Here is a 26,304-nt window from a genome sequence, read left to right as displayed (position 1 = left end):
ACTTCTGGCATGAAACAGAAAAAAACTGAATTTATGATTCATGCTTTTGCCAATAAACAGGATAGATCATTGAAAGAGGATACTCATGTTGTAACTTTATAGAAAGAGGTACATTTATAACTTTATAATTCCTGTAAAGAATATTAGAAGTCATTTCTTTGTGTCTTCTTTCTTTTCTATTTTTCTTTTTATTTCTTGCATTTTAAAGCTGTTTCTTTTCTTTTTCCTTTTTCTTCTTACTTTATATTAATTTATAGTATATTAATTTGCATGAGTTTTTGCCTTTGTTGTTTTTTAAAAAAGCTTTTAATATAATTAATAGATTTTAAAAATTGGGACAGGACTCAGCAAATGTTTGAGCTTAGAACTGGATTCAAAACCATATGAAAGATTACAACTTACTGGGCCTCAAAAATATATATTTGATTATCTGTTCCAAGGGGAAAAAGTCAGTCTTTAGGAAAATTAAAAATCAATAGTGATCTAAAACCTACACCCTTTGTCTCAATTCCCTCCCATCGCAACCAAAAATCAACTAAATTATATCTATGTTTCTCAAAACATCAATACTGTTTCAATATGCCATGTGAAACATATCCTATGAATTTAAGATAAGATTATCTTAAATAAGGATCACAGACATTCAAGAAACAAGATTTATTTTCTGACAAGCTCCATCAAAACTTCTTGGCCAACACAGTTAGTAAATGGAAAGGAACAGGCATATTATGGAATAAAATTGCTATATTGACTGCTTTTGATAGAGAAAGAAGATAGCCCAGCTTTTCTATATTTACTTTTTGTTCAGTATTAAGGCAGATTTTTTTCCTGAAACACAACAAATGGCCAACCTATGTGAATATAAACCTTAATGTGCGGCACATATCTGACAGCACCCAAAAGCTGATGTAATGCAATCACTCGTATGTTTATAGTCTACTGAAGAACAAGTACTTACATGTTTTTATCCCTTTTTAAAGATAGGAAAGTTTTACTACAGTTTGATGCCACAAATGCTTTTGCATGCAGCTCATCAACCCGTAAATAATGAAACATGAGCTAAACCAGCATGTAATAGCTTTACTTCATTTTACATAATTGGCCTCTATATTAGAGTCAAGTCTAACTTACGGCACTTACTTAGAGATTTGTTTAAGCGTGCAGGTCCCAATCAACCACACTACCACTATTACCTGGTGGTGCAATTGAGTCTGGCATGGCCAAAGATTCTGTTTCGAATGCTTGAATTTGGATTTGTGCATTAAGAGAGGGATTTGACTCAATTGCTGAACAGCCCCTCACTGCCAGGTATCCACCTCTATGAAATGCAGGACAATTTCTTAACCCATGGATGTGAAAAATAAACAACAATGGAAACATTGCTATGTTAAGCTCTTCAGTGGTTATGCTGATTTTTTGTTGTTGGTTCTATTTTTTTTTTGTATTACGGCTTCTGAATATGTGTGTTGTTTTCTTATTTATTTATTTATTTATTTATTTATTTATTATTAAATTTTTCTTAGTTATGTCGTTTAATGATTTTTCCTACCGTTGCTTTGTTAGCCACACAGAGGCATTAATTTGAGATAGGCAGATGTATGAATTGAATAACTGAATTGAAATGAATATAGCAGCCCCATATAAAGCCATTTCTGCACTCCACCTTCCTCATCTGGGAAGGATATTGCTTATTGTGTCATACGTATATCCTGCTTATTTGCCTATTAAAATCACTGTCTTATTTCTATGCTCGTTCCAAAGGAATCCAGAATCATGTTAAAAGATCTGATATTTCACAAAATAAAACACATAAAAAATAAAGTTTTCTTTGGTTTTGCAAGAAATCCTTAGATGACCAGGTATCTTTTTGATTTTCATTTCCCAGAAAGTAGGTTTCTATGGGGTAGAATTCCATAATATAAAAGCAGTCGCTGGTTTCCCTTGTTACCTTCTGGGAGGAGGTTTCGAGATATCCGAAGCAGAACATCTAGATCAGGGGTGTCAAACTCAATTTCATTGAGGGCTGCATCAGGCTATGGTTGACCTCGGGGGGCTGAGCAGGCACGGCCGACTGGGTAGATGTGCCCAACTGGGGGGGTGGGGGTGGCCAGCTTGACACCACTCCCCAAACTGCTGGTATGTTTCCTCTTTGCATTGGGTAGACTGGGCCAAAGCAATGCTGGCCCGATGCTTCCTCTTCGCATTGGGTAGACTGAGCCAAAGCAACGCAGGCCAGCCCCTTACATTTTCCATGATGGCTCCATGGACCAGATCCAACCACATCGTGGGCAGGATCCGGCCAGCGGACCTTGTGTTTCATACCCGTGATCTAGATTCAGTCACAGTTTTGTTCCATATAGTATCGACCTTGCGAACGCTCAAGTTTCCTCTTTCCATTATGTATTCAAAATGGACAGTGATCTATATGTATGGGTGTAGCAGGAGTGAAATCAGGGGTGAAATGTAAAATTTGTTACTACCAGTTCTGTGGGCGTGGCTTGGTGGTGGTGGAGGTAATGAGACTGGGTGGGCGTGGCCAACTTTTTTTTTTTTACTTTTAAAAGCATTTTTTGTACAACCTCTTCGGTCGAAGAAAAAATGCTTTTAAAAGGCTCCTCTGACTATCCCAGCTGAGTTGCCAGAGGCTTTTCTTTTAAAAGCATTTTTTTTTCTTTAAAAGAAAAAAAAGCCTCTGATGATCAGGCAACTATGCTCAGATCACCAGAGGAGCCTTTTAAAAGCATTTTTTACAGCCTCTTCGGCCGAAGAGGTTGTAGAAAAAATGCTTCTGGCGATCCCAGCTCAGTTGCCTGATTGCCAGAACCTTTAAAAGCATTTTTTACAGCCTCTTTGGCTGAAGAGGTTGTAGAAAAAATTCTTTTAAAGGGTTCTGGAGATCCCAGGTGAGCTGCGCGATCATCAGAGGCTCTTTTTAACTTTAAAAGCATTTTTTCGGCCAAAGAAAAAATGCTTCTAAAAGTAAAAAAAAAAAACCTCCTCTGATGATCACGCAGCTCAGCTGGACACGGGCGGGAGTGGGGTGGGGGGCAGGGATTTTTGATACCGGTTCTCCAAACCACCCGCCGCCATTGCTAGAGGATCGGGCGATCCGGTCCGAACCAGGAGCATTTTACCCCCTAGGTGTAGGTATATATACATATATATTTAGCATGTGCATATGTGTGTTATGTATGGGTAGATATATACTTTCTTTTGAGAGCAGGGAAATTCATTTTTAATGTGTGCCAGTGTGCTCACAGTAAAAAAGGACAATAAAGATTATCTTACTCTTAATCTAACGTCTCTCCCCCAGGCCAGAGCACAGGATGATGATGTCAAGGCACAATGGATGCAAAGTTGCACCATTTATGGGATTAGGGTATTTGCGACGCAAATAAAAACAAATTTTGATAGCTTCATCGTGGCTGCCAACTTGAATTTTTTAAGCATGCTCTGCAGATATCCACGGAAAATGATGTCATAATATGCATCATGCCATTATATAGTCTACGGAACACTTCTGGCTGTATAGTTAGTCCTCGACTTATTGAGCCCAAAATTTCTGTTGCTAAGCGAAATATTTGTTAATTTTGCCCCATTTTATGACCTTTCTTGCTGCAGTTAAGTGAATCACTGAGCAGTTGTTAAGTTAGTAACAGGGTTGTTACATGAATCTGGTTTCCCCATTGACTTTGCTTGTCAGAAGGTCACAAAAGGTGATCGCATGACCCTGGGACACAGCAACGGTCATAAATAAAAGTCAGTTGCCAAGAATCTGAATTTTGATCACATGACCAAGGGGATGCTGCAATGGTTGTAAATGTGAAAAATGGTCATAAACCAGTTTTTTTCAGTGTCCCTGTAACTTCAAACGGTCACTAAATGAACGAGGACTAACTGTATATATTCAGGAAATAACTATTTTAAATGATTGGGCTCTGTAAACTGTCAAAACGTGAAAGTATCAGCTATGTTGCACTTGAAGATTCAGAGGGTTATGGGCATTTAACAGTTCTAAAACTCTGTGCATCTACTCTCAGCCCAACCCGCCTCACAGGGTTGTTGTGGGGAAAATATGAGGAGGAAGGTGTTTTGGATATGTTCTCCACTTTGAGTTATTTTAAAAACAATAAAGGCAGGATACAAATCTCTGGATTCAAAATATTTTCTCAATTTGAGAAAATAGAGTAAACTTTATGAGCTGAAAAAAAACAGTTTACACAGAGTTTTAATTTTCTAATAGCATTTTTTGTCAGAGCCTTTACAATGAGCGAAATATCTCATATCTGTTGCTCCAATTTCACAATTTATATCTTCCCATCCTATATAGTCACAGTTCTTCACTCTTCTCATTTACTGAATGCGTTTGGGTTCTCTCTGAGAAGTTCTTTTGGGGAGGGGAAAAAACTACCATCATTCGAAGATTCTCCTGAGCACAAAAACACCCCACCACTGTTACATAATCTGCCAGGTGCATGAAATCTGGCAGAAGCCTAATTAATTCATCCAGATGCTACAGCATAGATTACCCTGGATCATCTGGGAGAACGTCTTCTCTGCATCACAAAAACAACTAGCAGCTATTAATGAAGTAAGTTTTAATTGTAAGAGGCTTCAGTGCATTCCAATTCACAGCCGTTTCCAAGTTTCAGAACTGAAGACGCTGCTTTCATAAGTAGTTGTACTTCCCTCAGTTCGGGGCTAATGGAAAAATAGAAAAACCTCACACACAGCCCAGTAGGCTTCCTCAAAATTTTGCTTACCCTAGTATTTCAATAATTGGCTAATTGCGGGGGTGGGGAGCAGCAAATGAAATTTCAGTATGGCCCAGCTTTAATATAAACCAGGGGTAGTCAACCTCTTTATACCTACCGCCCACTTTTGTATCTCTGTTAGTAGTAAAATTTTCTAATCGCCCACCGTTCCACAGTAATGGTGATTTATAAAGTGTATCGTCGTTTGCGCATGCCTCTCGCGCATCGTGGATTGGGTTGGGGGTGGAGCCGGCCACCAACTTTGCTTGTCTGTTACAGCTGGGTAGTGTGGGGGGAGATGCCGAGCTATTCTGGGATGAGGCTCTTTTGTTTGCGGTCTCACTCTAGCGCCATTTAGTTTCACTTACCTAACGTGAACTAAACTTATGCGCGGGCGATACAAATAGTATATTTTCAGAAATTTAAATTGTCACGGGGAATTTTATGAAAACCTAATGAAAATGTTTTTAAATAATGCTATGAAAAAACTTTTAAAAGTCAATAAAATTTTAAAAGTCAATTAAATTTTAAAAAAAGGAAAGTGCTTCAGTATCAGACAAAACCCCTACCGCCCACCATGAAAGCTGAAACGCCCACTAGTGGGCGGTAGGGACCAGGTTGACTACCACTGATATAAACCTTATCCAGGTTTAAACCTCAAAACTACAAATTCCTGACAGACACAATTCAGACACTTGTCACCAAGTTGACTACAAATTCCTGACAGATACAATTTAGACATTTCTCACCCGGGAGATCATTTCTGTGCCTGGGAAATAGATGTATACTAAATCCGTTGGACATCCGAGTCACGACAGCAGGCACAACAAGGATGTCCCTATTGCTATTTATATTAACACTGGAAGTGTTAAAGAGGAATATTAGACAAGATGTAGAAATAAAAGGTATGGCAATAAAGAAAGAAAAATATAAATTACAAGCATTTGCGGATGATTTGATATTCATTCTAGAAGAACCATTGGAAACCAGTCCCAAATTCATGACAAGAATAGAAAAATATGAGGAAGTAGCAGGACTGAAAATAAAGAAAAAACTAATAGTTAAAAACCTTACAGATAAACAAAAAAAAATGTATTGACAAAAAAGACAGACCTTTAGATAGTTAAGAAAGTTAAATATTTGGGAATACATTTAACAGCAAGATGTGCAACTATATAAGGCTACTACATCAAATAAAATTGGATTTGGAGAAATGGATACATTTGCAATTATTAACAGTAGGAAAAATAGCGACTATAAAAATTTATTTATTTATTTATTTATTTATTTATTTATTTATTTATTTATTTATTTATTTATTTATTTATTTATTTATTTATTTATTTATTTATTTAGATTTTTATACCGCCCTTCTCCCGAAGGACTCAGGGCAGTGTACAGCCAAATTATAAAAACAACACAATTATACAATTAAAACAAAAACTTAAAACAAGCATATTCCATAAATGGCCAAAATTCAAAACGATCAAATTTAAAACCCTTAAAATTCATAAATAATAACCCCAATTAAAATTATTTAAGATTAAAAATTTAAGCCAGTCCCGCTTGAATGAACAAATGCGTTTTCAGCTCACGGCGAAAGGTCTGAAGGTCCTTTGGTAGAATGAATATTCTACCAAAACTACTTTTTCTACTACTACTTTTTCTGTTTCAAACACTAAACCCATTGGACATGTAATCTTACATGTAGGTAAGAAGTTTAAAAGAGCTTGGTCCCATCAGGTCAAGGTTCACTTAGTCCTGCATTTTGTTTCTCATGGAAGCAGCCAGATGTTCACCAGGAGAAAATGGGGACAACCCGTCTCCTTGCAGAAGTAACATTAAGTTTTCAAGACAAAGACAGGTAGTCCTTGATTTACAACAGTTCATTCAGTGACTGTTCAAAGTTTCAACAGCACTGAAAAAAGTGATTTATGACCAATGGCACTATTCAACTGGTTCTATCCAGTTCAGGAAAACTGGTAGTGGAAGCTGTGGGAGGCTCCGCCAACCCGCCCGGACGTCATCATATCCCGTTTTTGATGCTCTACACATGCACGCACGCATTTGTCAAGGTTCCAGAAAAACCTCTTCTGCATAAAAAAAACTCAGAAGCCATTGTTTTTCAGAGTTCTTTACTAGCATGAGGAAACTGGCACACGATGAGTGAAATTCCAAAACTGAACTTCCGGGTTCTTTTCCCAGTTATACAAACCCCAAGAGTCCCACCCCCCTGACCCCCTTGATGGTCACATGGTCCCACGTTCTCCCAGTTCATTCGAATATCTTCTCGCCACTCTTCCTGCAGATGTGAACACCATCTGACCTTGACCGCTTGAAGAATGTTACCATACCCCTCAGCCCCCCTTCTTCCCCTCAGGGGAAAAATGTGGCAGCGTCTGGAAACCTAAAGTCTAGTATGGTTTCCAGGCCTGACAGCATTCCTATTTGCGAATTGGGAATGAAGGTAAGTGAATACCACCCCTGCTTATGACCATTTTTCACAATTACAACTTTTGTAGCGTCCCCATGGTCACGTGATTAAAATTCAGCGACTTGGGAGCTGGCTAAAATTTATGACAGTCGCATTGTCCCAGGGACACATGATCCCCTTTTGCGACCTTCTGACAAGCAAACTCAATGGGGAAGCAGATTCATTTAACAACCAGGTTACTAACTTATCAACTGCATTGATTCACTTAACAACTGTGGCAAGGAATGTTATAAAATTGGGCCAAACTCAGTTAACAAAGTCTCACTTAACAACAAAAATGTGGGACTCAATTGTAGTTGTAAGTCGAGGACTATCTGTAATTCTTAATAGACTAGTCCTCCGCGAATCTATCCAATCCCTTTGGAATCATCAAAGTTAATGCACACTGCCATCTCGTGTGAACAAATTCCGTAAGTTAATTTATGCTCCGTGGTGCGTAACTGCTTTCTTTTGTCTATTTTGTCTTTTCACTGAAAGACCTGGTATGGATCTCCTTGACTTACAACGGTTCATTTAGTGACCATTCAAAGTTACAATGACACTGAAAAAAGTTACCTATGATCATTTTTCACACTTACGATCTTTGTAGCATCCCCATGCTCATGTGAAGAAAATTGAGATGCTTGGCAACTGACTCATACTTACGAATTGCTGTGTCCTAAGGTCATGGGATTCCCTTTTGCGACCTTCTGACAAGCAAAGTCCATGGGGAAGCACAATTCTCTTAACAACCGTGTTACTAACTTATCAACTGCGGCGATTCACTTAAAAGTGTGGCAAGAAAGGTCATAAAATGGGGTAATCCTGGACATAAACTGTTTCAACTCCTACCCTCAAAACGACGCTATAGAGCACTGCATACCAGAACAACTAGACACAAGAACAGTTTTTTCCCGAACGCCATCACTTTGCTAAACAAATAATTCCCTCAACACTGACAAACTATTTACTAAATGTGCACTACTATTAATCTTCTCATCGTTCCCATCACCCATCTTCTTCCACTTATGACTGTATGACTGTAACTTTGTTGCTTACAATTTATATTGATATTGATGGTTTCCTGATTGCTTATTTGTACCCTTTGACTATCATTAAGTGTTGTATCATTATGTGCTAAATTTGTACCCTATGATTATCATTAAGTGTTGTGTTATACCTTGATGAAGGTATCTTTTCTTTTATGTACACTGAGAGTGTATGTACCAAGACAAGTTCCTTGTGTGTCCAATCACACTTGGCCAATAAAAAATTCTATTCTATTCTAAAACTCATTTGATAAATGTCTCACTTAACAACAGAAATTTTAGGCTCAGATGTGGCCGTAACTCGAGGACTACCTGTATTTTGAGAGAGGAAGGAAAAACCTCTCCTATCGACTTTCTCTATGTTAGACAATATTTTATATACCTCAGTCAACCTTTTTTTTAAGATGAAGAGTCCCAAACACAGGCTACTCTCTTCTCTCAGGGAAATTGTATCAAGCCTGTGGATTATTTTGATTGCCTTCCTCCAACTCTATTACATTCTTTTTCAAGCATGGCCAACAGAACTATACATGGTATTCCAAATGCAGAGGCCCCATAGATTTGTACCAAGACATTATAAAGTTAGTATATTTGTTTTCAGTTTCTTTTCTAGTGATCCCTAGTACTGAATTTTGTTTTTTTAATGTAGCTGTTGTGTGCCAAGTCAGTATACCATACCGCCATGATCTTTTTCTTGATTAGTTCCTATTTCCTCACAACTCAGACCTCATCAACGTTTATGTGAAATTAGGGTTCACTGCCCCAATATGCATCACTTCACATTTAAATAAATTTAACATTTGGTTATCTCAATAGTTACCCTCTATCCATGATGGCGAACCTATGGCACGCGTGCTTGAAGCGGCAAACGGAGCCATGTCGCCCGGCACGCGCAGCATCACCCGTTCCTCTTCCAGGTTTCTGGCGTGCGTGCACACGCGACAATCAACTGGCCTTTGTGCATGCAGCAGTGCTGGAAACTGGAAGAGCTGGTCTTCCATTTTCCTGTGTGAGCATGCGCACGAGCCAGCTGATTGAAGAAAACCGAAAGACTAGCTGACCGGCACACATGTACGTTCCGGAAATCAGAAGTTCATTTTCGGGGGCGCGTATGCACCCTGGGCAGCTCCTCTTCCGTGTTGCTGCCCAGAGGAGCACGCACACAAAGCACGCATGCACACTCCCTTTTCGGCACGCGATGCCAAAAAGTTCACCATCACTGCCCTATATGAAGACTATTTTAACTTAATTTTTAATGAATAGGGAAAAAAGCAAAATACAAAATATGTTAATGAACATACATACAATATCAGAGAAGAGAAAGGCACATTAAAAGGATAGTGGTGTGAATGTATTAGAAATATATATTGTATGTACTTGAATATTTGCAATAGATAAGTATATATAGAATTATGTGTACTATTATAATGACATACTGTAGCTTTTTTCTTTATTTTATTTCTTTCGCTATAAACTGTTGTGGCTTGCCAGTGGCCAGCAGAGCTGGCAGCAGATTTGGACAGTGAGGAGGTTGGGGAGGAACGTGGGCCAGTCCTGGAATCTGGGGAAGACTCAGACAATGGCTCTGTTGTGACCCAGGCCCAAGTAGGTAGTAGGAAACTCAGTCAGTGTAAAAACAAACAAACTTTATTAGAACAACTAAATTAAAGCAAATTTCTCCCAACACAATTCCTCAGTCCTATCACCAACCTTGGTCCAATTAGGCAAACTGCCTAATTGGCCTTCCTTGGCAAAAGTTCAGAAGACACCAATACAAAACAAATGCAACAAGACAAAGCTATCAACGTTGTTTTCCAGCAAAGAAGCCAAATGCTGTTGCTGGTCTTTTAAGCCTTATGGGAGGGGCAATCATCTCTTGGCCCTACTCCTGAGTCGTCCTCTTTGCTTTAGCTGCTCTTGTTTTCTGGCAGCTCTTCTCATGCATGCATTAGGAACAGGCTCCTCCTGTTCCTCTGCCTCTCTATTGTCAGCCTCTGGAAGCTCTGGAGTCCGCACATCACTCCCCGATGTGCGGCCCTGGCCCCATCTCTGCCTCCAATGCAGAGCCCTCATACAGGCCTTCTCCAGCCTCCAGGACTGGGACATGTTCTTCCTCCGCCTCATTGCTGTCTGACTCCAGTGCCAGCTCTGCAGGCTGCTGGTGGACCACAACAGGCTCTGAGTCGGAGGCAGAGAGTGGGCCAAGGCCATCTGGTAGTTCTTTGCTGCCTCCAGAATCTCCATAGTCTGACATCAGCGAAGCAGAAGAACAGCAGAAGCCTGTTCCAAATGTGCGTGTGCGCAGAACTGCCAGAAGACAGGAAAAATTAAGAAAACAGGGTCAAGTTGGGAGTAAGGCTTGGAGATGATTGGCCCCTCCCATAAGATGTAAAAGAGTAGCAAAAGGGACGTGAGATTTTGCAGGGAGCAATTAGTTCATCTGGCCAATTCAAGATGTAAAAATGCTGTTTGTGACTCTGTGCCAAGTTTGGCTTTGCCCTGCATCTGGAAATTAGCTCTCTGGCAGCGTCCCATACGAGATAGGTGGGTGTTGATAATCTTCCTCACAACTCAGACCTCATCAACGTTTATGTGAAATTAGGGTTCACTGCCCCAATATGCATCACTTCACATTTAAATAAATTTAACATTTGGTTATCTCAATAGTTACCCTCTATCCATGATGGCGAACCTATGGCACGCGTGCTTGAAGCGGCATACGGAGCCATGTCGCCCGGCACGCGCAGCATCACCCGTTCCTCTTCCAGGTTTCTGGCGTGCGTGCACACGTGACAATCAACTGGCCTTTGTGCATGCAGCAGTGCTGGAAACTGGAAGAGCTGGTCTTCCATTTTCCTGTGTGAGCATGCGCACGAGCCAGCTGATTGAAGAAAACCGAAAGACTAGCTGACCGGCACACATGTACGTTCCGGAAATCAGAAGTTCATTTTCGGGGGCGCGTATGCACCCTGGGCAGCTCCCCTTCCGTGTTGCTGCCCAGAGGAGCACGCACACAAAGCACGCATGCACACTCCCTTTTCGGCATGCGATGCCAAAAAGTTCACCATCACTGCCCTATATGAAGACTATTTTAACTTAATTTTTAATGAATAGGGAAAAAAGCAAAATACAAAATATGTTAATGAACATACATACAATATCAGAGAAGAGAAAGGCACATTAAAAGGATAGTGGTGTGAATGTATTAGAAATATATATTGTATGTACTTGAATATTTGCAATAGATAAGTATATATAGAATTATGTGTACTATTATAATGACATACTGTAGCTTTTTCCTTTATTTTATTTCTTTCGCTATAAACTGTTGTGGCTTGCCAGTGGCCAGCAGAGCTGGCAGCAGATTTGGACAGTGAGGAGGTTGGGGAGGAACGTGGGCCAGTCCTGGAATCTGGGGAAGACTCAGACAATGGCTCTGATGTGACCCAGGCCCAAGTAGGTAGTAGGAAACTCAGTCAGTGTAAAAACAAACAAACTTTATTAGAACAACTAAATTAAAGCAAATTTCTCCCAACACAATTCCTCAGTCCTATCACCAACCTTGGTCCAATTAGGCAAACTGCCTAATTGGCCTTCCTTGGCAAAAGTTCAGAAGACACCAATACAAAACAAATGCAACAAGACAAAGCTATCAACGTTGTTTTCCAGCAAAGAAGCCAAATGCTGTTGCTGGTCTTTTAAGCCTTATGGGAGGGGCAATCATCTCTTGGCCCTACTCCTGAGTCGTCCTCTTTGCTTTAGCTGCTCTTGTTTTCTGGCAGCTCTTCTCATGCGTGCATTAGGAACAGGCTCCTCCTGTTCCTCTGCCTCTCTATTGTCAGCCTCTGGAAGCTCTGGAGTCCGCACATCACTCCCCGATGGCCCTGGCCCCATCTCTGCCTCCAATGCAGAGCCCTCATACAGGCCTTCTCCAGCCTCCAGGACTGGGACATGTTCTTCCTCCGCCTCATTGCTGTCTGACTCCAGTGCCAACTCTGCAGGCTGCTGGTGGACCACAACAGGCTCTGAGTCGGAGGCAGAGAGGGGGCCAAGGCCATCTGGTAGTTCTTTGCTGCCTCCGGAATCTCCATAGTCTGACATCAGCGAAGCAGAAGAACAGCAGAAGCCTGTTCCAAATGTGCGTGTGCGCAGAGCTGCCAGAAGACAGGAAAAATTAAGAAAACAGGGTCAAGTTGGGAGTAAGGCTTGGAGATGATTGGCCCCTCCCATAAGACGTAAAAGAGTAGCAAAAGGGACGTGAGATTTTGCAGGGAGCAATTAGTTCATCTGGCCAATTCAAGAAGTAAAAATGCTGTTTGTGACTCTGTGCCAAGTTTGGCTTTGCCCTGCATCTGGAAATTAGCTCTCTGGCAGCGTCCCATACGAGATAGGTGGGTGTTGATAATCTTCCTCTGAAAGACTGTTCATCAAGACTTGTAGACTGTAAATGAAAGTCATATAAATAAAAGAAGCTTGCCGGGACTAAGTTTGTGCTGTTTACTTTCTAAGGAAGCCTAGGTCAGAACATAAACAAGTTAAAAACATATTTGCCACTCAGATCTTTGAAATACTTCAATTCTTTCCTTTCATTGAGAAGATGCTGAGAGTTCCTTCATAATAACCCTTTTCAATCGGGCCATGGGCGAGTCTTTCAATGACGGATGTGCCTTCACACTATTACTGCATTGGCAAAGTCCAATGCCAAGATCTGTCACTTAAAAATGACATACTGGGTCCCAAGCATCTTTACTGGAGACATGTCTAAATCCTCTGTGTCTTTCTTACTAGGTTACATACGTGGCACGGGGGCATATCAAATCCTGGGAGATGACAAAAGCCTTCGGTCTCAATTCTCAGAAAGAGGAGGGTAAATCTTAAAGGAGGGAAGGTCAGCTGATCTGTTGCTTTTGTTCTCCAGATTTCTTTCCAAAACTCTAAGCTACCATAACTGCAAATCTTCAAAAGGTCCTTACTGTAGCATTTGAAAACTGCCACTGCTCCAAAAACAACACAGAGAGGAATGCAAGGAACATGCAGGAACATATTCTTCTCCCTTTTTTGGAGAGTTTAGATTCACAGGACCCAGAACTCCAATTTTGATACCTCTCCTGAAAACCAGGAAAAAAATAAAGGTAGAAACACAGCTGGTAGCCTTATTTTTTTTTCCAGCTCCCGACTATCCTGACCAGCATGAATCATCTGAAATAGGCAACTATTCTCCTTCAGATTTTTTTTTTCCCCTTCACATGCGGGAGGGGAATCTGCACTGGGTCACCTGAATCTGCAGGCCCAAATGCTTTTCTCCTTGATTGGGACCGCAGGAAACCTATGCAGTCAACCCAGTTCTCTGTTTGGTCTGCTAGTCTTTCTCTGGCACGGAGACCTGATCCGGCCACATCAGACACGCTTAGCCATAGTTCAGTCTCCTTCCTGAACATCTGACATGGTTGTTGTGAGCAAATCTTTCAGAAAGAACACAGACTTTAATGGTTGCCTGACTTGGGAAGGTTTCAAGCAAGAGGCAAACAGAGCAAAGGATCTCAGTCTCTCATGTGTGGGTTTGACGCATCCCGTGTTGGGTTGGTGCAGATCAGCCAATTCAGACCGGTTTGCCCGAACCAGTAGCGCCCACCCGCCCTGACTCTATTTAGGCACATTTTTGAGACCGGGAGCATGCGCGGAAGGCTGGGCGCATACGTGGACGCGCACGCACACATTTGCAAACCGGTAGAGAAAGTAAGTGAATAACACTCCTGGTGCAAATGGAACGGAAATGCACTGCTTCACACAGTCATTTTCTATCGGATGCACACCGCTCTGCATCTGATGCAATCTATAGTTCATGTCTCAGAAAACAAGTGTTTTGGCATTAAAAAAAAAAGTCCGACCCTATGAATAGATAGTTAATACACACAAAGCCTGAATGCATTATTTGTCTTACTTTAGCCAACTCCTAGAGCAATCAGCGTTATAAAGGATTGCTAACAGAATCACAAGAGTTATAATCAAATAGATTTGTGTAAGTAAGGCTATTTAAACTTGTAACAAAAGCTATTATGATACAAATAGCTGTAACAGAGCAACTCCCACAAAAATCATTCAGTATCACACCCTGATAAGGTTAAGGTACACAGAACCATTGTTATATGAAAGAAAGAAAAAAAATATTTAAGGTATTCTTTTTGCCTTAAACATGTGGCAGCCAAACAGGTTTAATTACCACACCTTATACTTAGCCTATTAACTGTTTCAAGAAAACACCCAGGAATACTATTTAGAATATTAGAACATAAAATAACAGAGTTGGAAGAGACCTTGGAGGTCATCTAGTCCAACCCCCTGCTCGAGCAGGAGAGCCTATTCCATGTCAGATAAACGGCTATCCAGTCTCTTCTTGAAAGCCTCCAGTGATGGGGCACCGAACAACTTCTGAAGGCAGGCCATTCCACTGAGTCTATGGTCACTTTGTAAGGTATCACTTCTATTAGATTCCTTTTGTCTATTCACAGGAAGACTAAACTTTTCCTAGGCAATGAACATTAATATATAGTAAAAAGATTTTCCTATGATTAAGCTACTCAGTCAAATGAAGTGGAAATAAAACTAAAGCTATCAGTAATTTAAAATGATCTAAGTGAGAAAAATGCAAACCATCAAGCCTCCAGATACGCATTTTTCATTAAGATACAGATATAATAAATGCCTTCTAAAATACATCTACTTTCCAAAAAAAGAAACCAGTTTGGCAATTCATTCTGGACAGACATAACACGGTTATCTTTTGGCCATGTGCCTAAGAGCTTATATGACTGATGAATGATATTGCCAATGGAATATTTTAATATGAAGCTACCCCTTGTAACCTGTTCATACGATCCATCAAAAATACTAGCTGCTTTTAAAATTACATGCCTTCCAACCAGTATTTCTTGTTTAAACATGCTGTCTACTTGAGAACCATTACTTGGGTGAACAAGCAATGATTGCTAAAAACTATCGTAAGTGGTCTCACCATTCAGTCTAGCCAAATTGTAGCTCAAACTTCCTTCTGTATTCCTTTTTAGCGAGCTCAGTTAGTCTGTTCCTGCTTTTTTTATTTTGCTTTTTGTTGTTGTTGTTGTTGATTGAAAGAGAGAGAGAAAATAAGCCCATGGGCCTTACTTCTTGATGTGCACTCACTTTTAGATACTTTTGAATTAATCCCCTGGGAAGTTCTCAAGCAGTCCCTAAACGGAATTCATTCCACATGACTTATGTAACAAAACTTTAGGTTTGATGAACACTGAAAAGAGCTAACAAACAAACAATGCACCTTGCAATGGTCTTAAGTCAATTTAGAATTGTCAACATTTCATTCTAACCGCTAAGAATTCATACAGTTGCCTGTCCTATAAGATATTGGATATAAATATGAAGTTGCTTTTTCTTTGGTCTATGTAACTCAGCATTGCTTACACTAATTGGTAGTGTGTCTATAGTCCTTCAGGGCCCCGTTACATTCAAAATAATAGAGGTCAGGCTTTAGAAATTTTATCTATATCCACACATTTCACTCCTCAAAACATGACACTAAGAATAGCCAAGACGTATTTTCCTCTTTTAAAAAAGGCATTCATTGTAAAGCGAGGATAGAATAAAGCAGTTCATGCTGCCCTCTTGTGCTAAAAGAACAGAAGACATAATTATTCAAGTTACAACTAATGCAGCTGCTATAATAATCTTTTCTTACCATACCGTTTTTCAAAAGCCAGATCAACTTGGTAAATTCTTACTAGCGGTTTGCCAAGAGACACATTGCCAAGATTAAGAATGGGTGGTGCACACTAAGCTTGCTTTGTTGCTCCAGCAATTGGCAGTGCCAAAGGTGCTTTTTCAGGAGGCAACTGGACTTCCTTGTTTTTTCTTCTGAAGATATTTCGCTTCTCGTCCAAGAAGCTTCTTCAGCTCTGACAGGATAGTTGTTGTGTCTTGTCCGCTCTCACCGCAGCCGGGGTCTGCTTATCTGCTCCCGAACACGGAGGAATGTATGCCTCTCGGCCCCAGTCCTGGCTCCATGCCCAGACAAGCTGCAGAGGAGGGGGCATCTCCCGGTCCCCAGCCCTGGCTCCATGCCCAAGCAGGCTGCAGAGGAGGGAGCATCCCCCGGCCCCAGCCCTGGCTCCATGCCCAGGCAAACGAAGCAGCTAGACCCCTCCCCCTCCTCCACAGCATGTGAGCCTGAGGAAAGTTTACTTCCAACAGCTGATTGGAGTGACCCTCGCATCAGAAGATTGGATTGGCGGAGGCAACAGAAAGAAGGGAGGGGCAGGCCTTAATGAGTGCTGAGTCATGGAGCCACACCCCATGGCCTATATAAAGGATCTGCTTTCTGGCAGTCTCTGAGTCAGGCAAAGTCGAACTTATCTTGCTGAAGTCACTTACTGGTCTCCTGCCTGCTCTGAGGACTTTGCTAGGACTTTGGGCAGAGCTGCAGAGGCAAGCCTGATTCGGATTTCCCTGACCCGGCCGTCAACGGAGGAGTGGGACACGACAATAGTGGAGAATGGAAGGATTTATATTCCTTGCAGACAGCTGGTCATTTGCATCCTTTTAGAGGGTCATTGAAGCACTTGGAGGTTCCCCGCTATCCTGTCAGAGCTGAAGAAACTTCTTGGATGCGAAGTGAAACGTCTTCAAAGAAAAACAAGAAAGTCCAATTGCCTACTGAAAAAGCACCTTTGGGACAACCATGACGTGGATGACTGAGAATCTCTGCAGACAATTGGCAGTGGTACCTTAGTTACAAGATGCGCACCAAAAAGACCTACTTAATTCTGCTGTTGCTCCCATTACTGTGACCAATAAAAAAATTGTTATTTATTCACCCATTAAATCTCTTAATCTCTTTCTTTCAGGCATTTTAGGTGGAGAGCCATGTTAGTTTATGGTGACAAAAAAAAAATCAGCAGCTGCTTAGTAGCATTTTTTTTTCTCTTCTGACACTCGCAACAACTTATACCTTTTAATAAAATATATTCACCAAAAAAAGGAACTACCAGGATCCTTTTGATCTCTCACCCCCTAGCCATTCCTGGTCGCATTTTCTCATTTTTACATGTTTATATTTGCTTTATGCTGTGTACCACTAAACTACTGAGTATGGTGGATGCTCTAAGAGTTTAAATAGAACACTGTAATTGGAAACTCAGCACATGTCAGAAACATGCTTAAGCATGCCCAGTCAGGTTTGGCCTATAGAAAACACAGGGAGATACTAGCATGATACCTTTGTGAAAGCAAAAAGACCAGAAAAACTACTTTCACTATGCAATGAATGAAACATCGACTGATAGTCTTGGTTAATGTCAGAAATACTTTTTGGCTTTGTTTTATGATCATTAGTAAGCCTCTAATACTTTTCTTCTCTTCCAAGTTCTTTGTCAGTCACAAAACTCAAGGGAGGAAGGAGACAACTCTTGACAGTGAAAGAGGCTTTTAAGGAAGTGGAAGTCACCTTATCCACGAAGAACATGAGGAAAGATCTCAAATTTTTAAGAGCATCTCCCCTCAATGGCAGTCAGTTGAGTTATCCTTGTTATGTACACTCTGTGTTCAGGCAATCTAAGATTTGTAAGCCTCCTTCATGTCATGGTTTCATGTGTTAATTTGAAATCAGTCTTTAACCAGACTTAAAACTGAATTATAATTTAAAGGAAACATGTCAATTAAGACTGGCAAAGGAAAGCTCAAGACCATATTGGTTGGAAACATGCAGAAGAGGCCATCCTGGAGTGGAAAGACAATGGCTAAATGATGCTGATATTACAAACGAAGTAAACTAAACTAAATGTCTTACCCTTTTTGGCAGTAAGAAAACAAGCAGAGTTTTTACAGTAAGCCAATTTTATGTTGCAAATAGGTCCATAAATTAGAGGGTGAAAATATTATTCTGCACTTCCTCAACCAATGAACCTTTGAGCCAGGGATGGGTTCCACTTACCTTTGCTACCGGTTTGCAATGGGAGCGCGCATGTGCACTTGCTTTGCTCGCTTGGCGCTTCTGCGCCTCCCGCCACCGTTACTACCAGTTTGCAAGATCCAGACCAAATTGGTAGCAACCCACCACTGCTTTAAGCATATATCATGATGTCAACTGAAGAAGATATCACTACAAAAAAATTGCCAGCTACACTAAGTAGACACTAAAAATGTGAACATTCTGCAGATACCACTTAGCTGAAAAGTGGCACGAAGGGGAAATAATCTTCTGATCATTCATACAAGAGCCGTGGTGGAGCAGTGATTAGAATGCAGTATTGCAGTCTAATTCTGCTGACTGCCAACAGCTGGCAGTTCGATTCTCACCGGCTCAAGGTTGACTCAACCTTCCATCCTTCCGAGGTCGGTAAAATGAGGAGTCGGATTGTTGGGGGAAATAGGTTGACTCTGTAAACCGCTTAGAGAGGGCTGTAAAGCAGGGGTCTCCAACCTTGGCAACTTTAAGACTTGTGGACTTCAACTCCCAGAATTGAGCAGTTGGAGACCCCTGCTGTAAAGGATTGTGGAGACCACTGCTGTGAAGGATTGTGAAGTGGTATATAAGTGCTATTGCTATACATCAAAAGTGACATCTACCACCTACCAACAATGATGTCAAAAGGATAACATACATGCAATAATGTCACCATTCAAATAGTGTGATGATGTTCCTGAATCACATATCTGCTTCTTCTTGCCCATTCCTAGAATAGTCAGCAGTAGTCCACTATTGTAAAGTGATAGAAACTTACCAATAGGGTTTCTGTCAAAAAACAGCACTGGAGTTCTCAAAACCGACTGAAACATTTTGTCATGTAAAGTCCGAGCTGCGTTAACCAAAATGTGAAACATAATTAGGCTCCTCAGTATACTGAAAAGTATTGTAGCCACAGTTAAACCTGTATTTAAATGAAAGGCAGAATTACATAATGTAATCTATCAACTTCAAGAATCTATTGACAAGCATTTTTTTTTAAAAAAATCATGGGTCACAATGATAGTAGTTCGACAGTAATTTATTTAACATCGAATATTGTTAATTTAACAAACATTCTGCGGCAAGAAAATTAGTAATTCTGCACAAATTTCCTACAAGTTATTTGCTTCTAGCTAGGTAACTGAGGTGCATGTTGACAAAACAAGAAGCACAAATAGCTTTTTGTATAAGCCAGTGATCTGACTTAAGTTCATCATTAAAGTAAATCTTTTATTCATTTATTGAATGTATGCGGTGCCCATCTTATCTGGTAGTGAGTCTAGGAAACTCTTCCTTATACTTTTCCCTAATGAAAGTCCTCTGGACCAGAGCTATTTATCCCTGTTTGGTGGTAAGCATAAATAAAATAACTGATAGAGGTGCATTCATGAACCTACATTTGACTGACACCCAGTTAACAAAGGATCCAGCCAAATAATTCAGGCTTGTACGTTGTTTGTTGTTCTTTGTTTTTAAATATTTTTTTAAAATGTTTTTTAAATGTTTTAACAAGTTAAATATTTTCACAATTGTAAGCTGCCAAGAGTCACTGGGAATTGGGCAGCATATAAATTCAATAAATTATCATTATATACACAATGAGAATTCACACCCGCCATTTCTTTAGCTGGTGTTGGGGTTTGTGTGCATTGAATATTATAATAATTACTAATATTAGTATTGTATGAGAACTGACCACAGACTTGTGGTAGAATAGGGTGAACAACCTTTCTGAAGGGATGTCCTTTCATTTTATTTTTCTCTTTTTTGCGTGTGGCAGAGATAAAAAGGCCCTGTGAGACTCTGAGCAGGTTTTCTCAGTCTGCTGTGGGGCACACTTTGGGGATGGAGTTGTAAAGGAGTTAAATGAGGCTATTAAAACACAATTTCATGCAATAAATGTCTTGTTTTAGGAAAAAAATGTACAGCTAAAAATGGACGACTTGCCCCAGATTTCAACAGAGTTGCTCTAGAGTTACAAAATGACTATGGGGCCATCTGTATTCTGCAAGATGCTTATTTCTGGTATGCACAGTGATCCCTTAAGAGTCCAATGAAAGGACAGACAGACATTCCTTATTATAGGTAAAGGTAAAGGTTTCCCTCAAACATATGTGCTAGTCATTCCCGACTCTAGGGGGCGGTGCTCATCTCCGTTTCTAAGCCGAAGAGCCAGCACTATCGGAACACATCTCCATGCTCATGTGGCCAGCATGACTAAATGCCAAAGGCTCATGAAACACTGTTACTTCCTACCAGAGATGGTCCCTATGTTTCTCCCTGCATTTTTACGTGCTTTCGAACTGCTAGGTTGACAGAAGCTGGGACAAGTAACGGGAGCTCACGCCGTTATGCGGCACTAGGAATCTGAACTGCTGAACTGCCGACCTTTCGATCGACAAGCTCAGCCACTGAGCCATGGCATCCCAAATTCTTTATTATAGACTTGATATTGTTGATATGACTAATCAACAACACACGGAGAACAATAACACATATTCTAACAATAACTTTTTAAACCCCGATTGGATTTTACAAACTATACCTCTATTTAAATTTTAAAAAGGTGTATGAAGGCAAACATTTTTTGAAGTCTGTGTTCTGGAAATTTTAATGTGCATTTAAAATGGCTGAAATGCTATTTTATGCATTAATAACAGGGTGGTGACAGACCACACATCCTGCTGGTCATTAGGTGGATTTAGTGTAGCATGTTTAGGGCAGTTAAGAATTAGCAGCAGGACCAATTTCTAATTTCCTGAGAATCTGTTCCTAATAATAAAAACGCAGTTGGGATAATCTATTTGGAGAGGTAAAGCTTATGATGAGTTTTCAAATATTCAATTTTTATTTACCTTCCAGTTCAGCTATTCCTGAAGTGACTGTGTTCTCCCAGTGATTGTATGTTTTTAATTGTTTTAATTTTCTAATGTTTAAGGGTCCTTCGTGCTCTCCGAGCTTGGTTATTTTCATGAAGACATTTCATTACCCAAACTAGGTAACATCATCAGTGCTAATGTTTGTATGTTTCCAATGTTTGCATGATTATTTTACCTTTTGGTTTCCCGATATTGTTTGTGTTTTAACCATATAAACTGCCCAGAGCCACATATTGATGGCTATATAAATTCAATCAATAAATCAATTGCTTTCAAAACTCAGACTATAAATTCTCTACCCATCTTATGACTATTTTTTAAAGAGATAATCTAATTAATACAGTCAGAGAAGAAAACAGCATATATAATTATCTATATACTACTAAAACCCTTCAGTCTGTTTCAGTGGTGAAATCTAAATTTCTTTCCTAATGGTTCTGTGGGCATGACTTGGGGGGCGTGGCTTAGGGGATCATGTGACTGGGTGGGTGTGGCTATGTAACCATGTGATTGGGGATCAAAAGACAGAAACTCACTAACAATGTCCTGCTGGAGCAAGGTTGGACTAGATGACTTCCAGGTCCCTTCCAGCCCTGGATTATCCTCTGAAGTGCATTTAATGCCAGGTTTGTAGTCCTTCCTTCCTCTCCTTTTTCCTCCCTCCTTCTCTTTCTCTCTCTCTCTCTCTCTCTCTCTCTCACGAATCCCCCCCATTTTTTGCCTAGCAGGCTTCAGCTTTTTTACCTTTTAGAAAATGCTTTTAAAAGTTAAAAAAAAAAAGGCTCTGATGAACAGGCAACTCAGCTGGGATCGTCAGAGCCTTGTTTTAACCCTTTAAAAGCATTTTTTTTACAACCTCTTCGGCCAAAGAGGTTCTTAAAAAAATGCTTTTAAAAGTAAAAAAAGAGAGGCTCTGATGATCGTGTGGCTCAGCTGGGCATGGGGGGGGCAGGGATTTTTGCTACCGGTTCTCCAAACCACCTGCTGCCATTGCTACCAGATTGGCCAATCCGGTCCGAACCGGGAGCATTTCATCCCTGGTCTGTTTGTAATCTTCAAATGGTACATCATAGGGCAGCCAGTTTTGAACCAAGGCACGTCAAATGATGTAACTTCCAGAATTCCAGGAGCCATTACACCCATGGGACTGAAATCTGGGGAAGGTGTGGCTATTTCAGTGTTGCTGTGTTGCCACTGTTTCAACACAGGTACAGTCAGAGCCACGTGGTCATCATTTATGTTCCCTAATGGCTTCCCACAAGTCAATGGGGGAGCAGGCAGGAAATGTATTGTTGATTGCCAATGCTCCCTGCCAACTTCTCACAATCACACAATTGCTTATGGGAAGCTGGGAGGGAGCATCAGCAATGGGGAAGTTAGTAGGAAAGGTTGCAAGTCTCCCCTACTCTGAAGTTCTCCAGCCTCTCTTGGGCACTCCACAAACCCTTCCTGACCAGCACCATATCGCCACAGACCCAACATTCAAGGCACCTCTTGCACATACTCGTGTACCTTCACAATTTCCACAACCCACACATACACACCCAGGCCTGACACCTTTCCTGATCAGCACTACACTCTTGAATACCATTCCTGTCTGCGCCACACAAGATGGAGGATGCAAGAGGCAGTGTGCAGATCAGGGAGTGTGCACAGGGTGCATGAGAAATGCCACACAGGTCAGGGAGGATGCATAGAAGTTGTGGAGTTGCACACTAGGGGTCAGAAAGAATATGTGAGAGTGTATTAGCATAACTTACATGATCAGGAAATATTGTTAGAATAATGACCCAATGGGACACAGGTTGTCTAGTAACATTTAAAAGTTATTTAAAAACCCTCATATTTTAGGATCGTGGTATAGATTTTTCCAAATTATAGTTGATATTTTAAGTTTTTACCTGCATACATTCCTAAATACCAGGGAAGATCCAGATTTTCTGTGATATTTTTCCCATCATATTCCATTGTGGTGTCATTTAGCTTTACTTGCTGGTTTGCCCTGTGAACACATGGAAAGGAGGTATTTCAAACAAGTTTGCAAGCACATGAGAACCTATTGCTTGGAATAAATCTCTGGTCTCTCTCCAAGTTTCGGGAAAGTTGAAACAGCTCACTTTGCAATGAATGAGACAACAGTCCTTCTTCAACTGTAGTCTGTAATTTCTGAAATAATAAATCATATGTGAACTTCTGCTATTATATGTTAAATAAGAAAGAGGAAAATCAATGTGAAGATACTGCCTGCTTTAGCAGTGTTATGTGTTTCATTACGTTTAGTTTTGCCCCAGAAATAAATAGTAAAAATTAAGGTTTATTCCAAATTATGTTGTAATTTAATAAAAACTTTTGCATTACCTTTCAACAAATAACAATGTAAGGTAGCATAGAGCATAGAAATATAATATAATTAACAACACCATTTAAAAACAACAACAGTAGAGTATCATATAGAATTTAAAATGCTAAAATATTTAATTCTATCCCAATCTGGGATCTAAAAGTTTTTTTTAAAATGTTGAGGCTCTTCTCCACTTGGATTGTCTCAAAGCTGGGATACCCCATAATGGATTAGAACACACGGCCTCTATGAACAAAATTTGTGAATGCTAAGATTTCTTTTATAAACTGCATAATTCACTCACTGTAAATTCATTTAATTGAATCAATGACATATAGTCAAAAATAATTAAGATAAATGTAATCCAATCCATTAAAAGATGCATGTTAAAAGGATACAAAAATCTGTAAAGATTTTATACTGGTACAGTGTTGCATTTGTCACAAACAATTTCATTTGCTGTATTTTCTCTTACATATTCTTTATGCTTTGTTTTGTTGTTTCAACTGTAATTTTTTTAAACTTTGAATGTGTACTTTATTTCATAAACTATTTCAAAAATTGTATATTGTATATGATACATTTTTAAATCCTGGATTAAAAATTGTCTTCCATTAAATCCTCCCTCATTTTATTAAGAATAATATTGATTTGTCTACTGAAATAGAAGAAGTAAGAATTTTCAAAAGTGTAAATTACACACTAGGAAAATCATAGCTAGTAAAAGAGTAGTCTCTGTTTTGTTTAACAGTAAGTGGACAAAGTTGCTTTTTATTATCAGACAAACCTGTTGATACAGTTTAATACTGATTGATCTGCTAGAAGTCTCATGTGGTAATTAAATACTGTGAAAAATCATGGTTTATCTGGATGATTTCACAGAATTCATCCAAGAAGTGGATTTCTGGCTCCCTTAATTGTTATCTTGTACAATGCTTTATTTTATTTTATACTAATGAGCTGTCGAATTTTAGATTTCTGAGAGAGAGAGAGAGAATTTTGGAATATTTTTAATGAAAGGTGGTAGAAACACAATGCACAAAATAAAAATGAAATAATGGTTTGGAGATGGGGTAAAGAGAAAGGATGACTGCATTTTTCCATAAATTCAAACTATGCTTACCAAAAATGCTATGAACTGCTGTATAGATTTCCAAAGAATAAAAGTATTTTTGTTTTGTTTTCAAAAAGAATATGGATCAAAAGTCCTGATTTATTCATTTGCCGGATTCTTAAAAGTGATCATTTACATGGTTTATATAGAAACAAACACTCACCAGTAAGAAAGCCACCAATCCTGAAGTACATAAGTAACCTAAAAAAGTTAAAACAATTATTTTAGAATTTATTTTGGATTATTTAATGCCTTGTGGTTTAATTCAAAACATGTTTCAAGTATTATAAACTATCCTTGAGCCTTTTCTTTTTGGATATACATACTATTAAAAAAAAAGGGACGCAGTGGCTCAGTGGCTAAGACACTGAGCTTGTCAGTCAAAAGGTTGGCAATTTAGCAGTTCGAATCCCTAGTGCCGCATAACGGGGTGAGCTCCCATTACTTGTCCCAGCTTCTGCTAGCCTAGCAGTTTGAAAGCACATAAAAATGCAAGTAGAAAAATAGGGACCACCTTTGGTGGGAAGGCAACAGCATTCTGTGAGCCTTTGGCATTTAGTCATGCCAGTCACATGACCACAGAGACGTCTTTGGACAACGCTGGCTTTTCGGCTTTGAAACGGAGATGAGCATTGCCCCTTAGACTCAGGAAAGACTAGCACATATGTCGGAGGGGAACCTTTACCTCTCTCTACCCTACTATTCAAAAAATAAAGACATGCATGCATATACTTACATGTAAAAATTTTAGATTCTTCCAGTCAACTTGTGTTTTTTTAATAAAGTGGACAGAAGCAACTATTCATGGTGTGAAGTTAACCACAACACTCAAAGGCACTTTTTCAAAAGGCAACTGGATTTTCTTTGTTTTTGCTTGAAGACGTTTCACTTGTCATCCAAGAAGCTTCTTCAGTTCTGATGAGAAGAGAACCAAAGAAGCTTCTTGGATGAGAAGCAAAACTTTTTCAAGCAAAAACAAAGGAAATCCAGTTGCCTTTTGAAAAAGCACCTTCGGAACAACCACGACCCAGATGACTAAGAATCTCCATAGACATACATATTTTCGTGGCTTTCAGAGCTCTTCCCCTTGTTTTAGGTTATTAGACTTAGTATTAAGAATTTTGTAGAGAGATTTTAATCTTTCACTATTATAGTTCAGTATTGTGATATCACTAGCTTTGTGCTATTTTTATCTTTTATAAGATTCAATGTTTTATTAAAATACTTTGTGCTAAAGATTTGATGGACTGATACCTCCAAATCAATCTTGAATAAAAGTAAAGATTTGGGAATGGCTTTCACAGTCCTCACCACTTGAACATTACTGAAGATATTCACAGAAGTCTCAAACATGCAGTAAAACAGCACAACCTTCTGAATGGTTTCCAAACTTCTGCTCTTGACAGGTTCAGTGTTCTCACTCTCAATCTGTGCACAACTGCACATAAACAGTAACTGTGCATTCAGATTTGTGGGAAAATGTGGTATTTAACTTTGTGCAATGTTGTATTAGCTTCCATTCATTAGGAATTAATTTAAACATAGAATTCGACCTGGATTGCCTAAAATTTTTAATATAGTTTAACTCCATATGCTAGAAATGCACCAAAAGGCATTCTGGATTCTCACACATCCTAGACCAGGGGTGTCAAACTTAAGGCCCATGGGCCGGATCCAGCCTGTGAGGTGCTTAAATCTGG

General features: G+C 39.7%; 1 protein-coding gene across 1 annotated transcript in view; it reads right to left on the bottom strand.

Moving 5' to 3' along the window:
* The window catches only part of ABCC4 (ATP binding cassette subfamily C member 4), a 222,824-nt gene that overhangs the window by 101,140 nt on the left and 95,380 nt on the right, over positions 1–26,304 (bottom strand). The window contains exons 17-19 of the mRNA XM_058184767.1: positions 24,768–24,805; positions 23,051–23,151; positions 19,046–19,192 (exon numbers count right to left, since the gene is read on the bottom strand). Of these exons, the coding sequence (XP_058040750.1) occupies positions 19,046–19,192; positions 23,051–23,151; positions 24,768–24,805 (286 nt within the window). The remainder of the gene's footprint in view (positions 1–19,045; positions 19,193–23,050; positions 23,152–24,767; positions 24,806–26,304) is intronic.

The sequence above is a fragment of the Ahaetulla prasina genome, chromosome 5, assembly GCF_028640845.1.
Source record: "Ahaetulla prasina isolate Xishuangbanna chromosome 5, ASM2864084v1, whole genome shotgun sequence".
NCBI lineage: Eukaryota > Metazoa > Chordata > Lepidosauria > Squamata > Colubridae > Ahaetulla > Ahaetulla prasina.
Note: the sequence above shows the minus strand (reverse complement) of the source record. Positions and strands in the feature narration are given on the sequence as shown.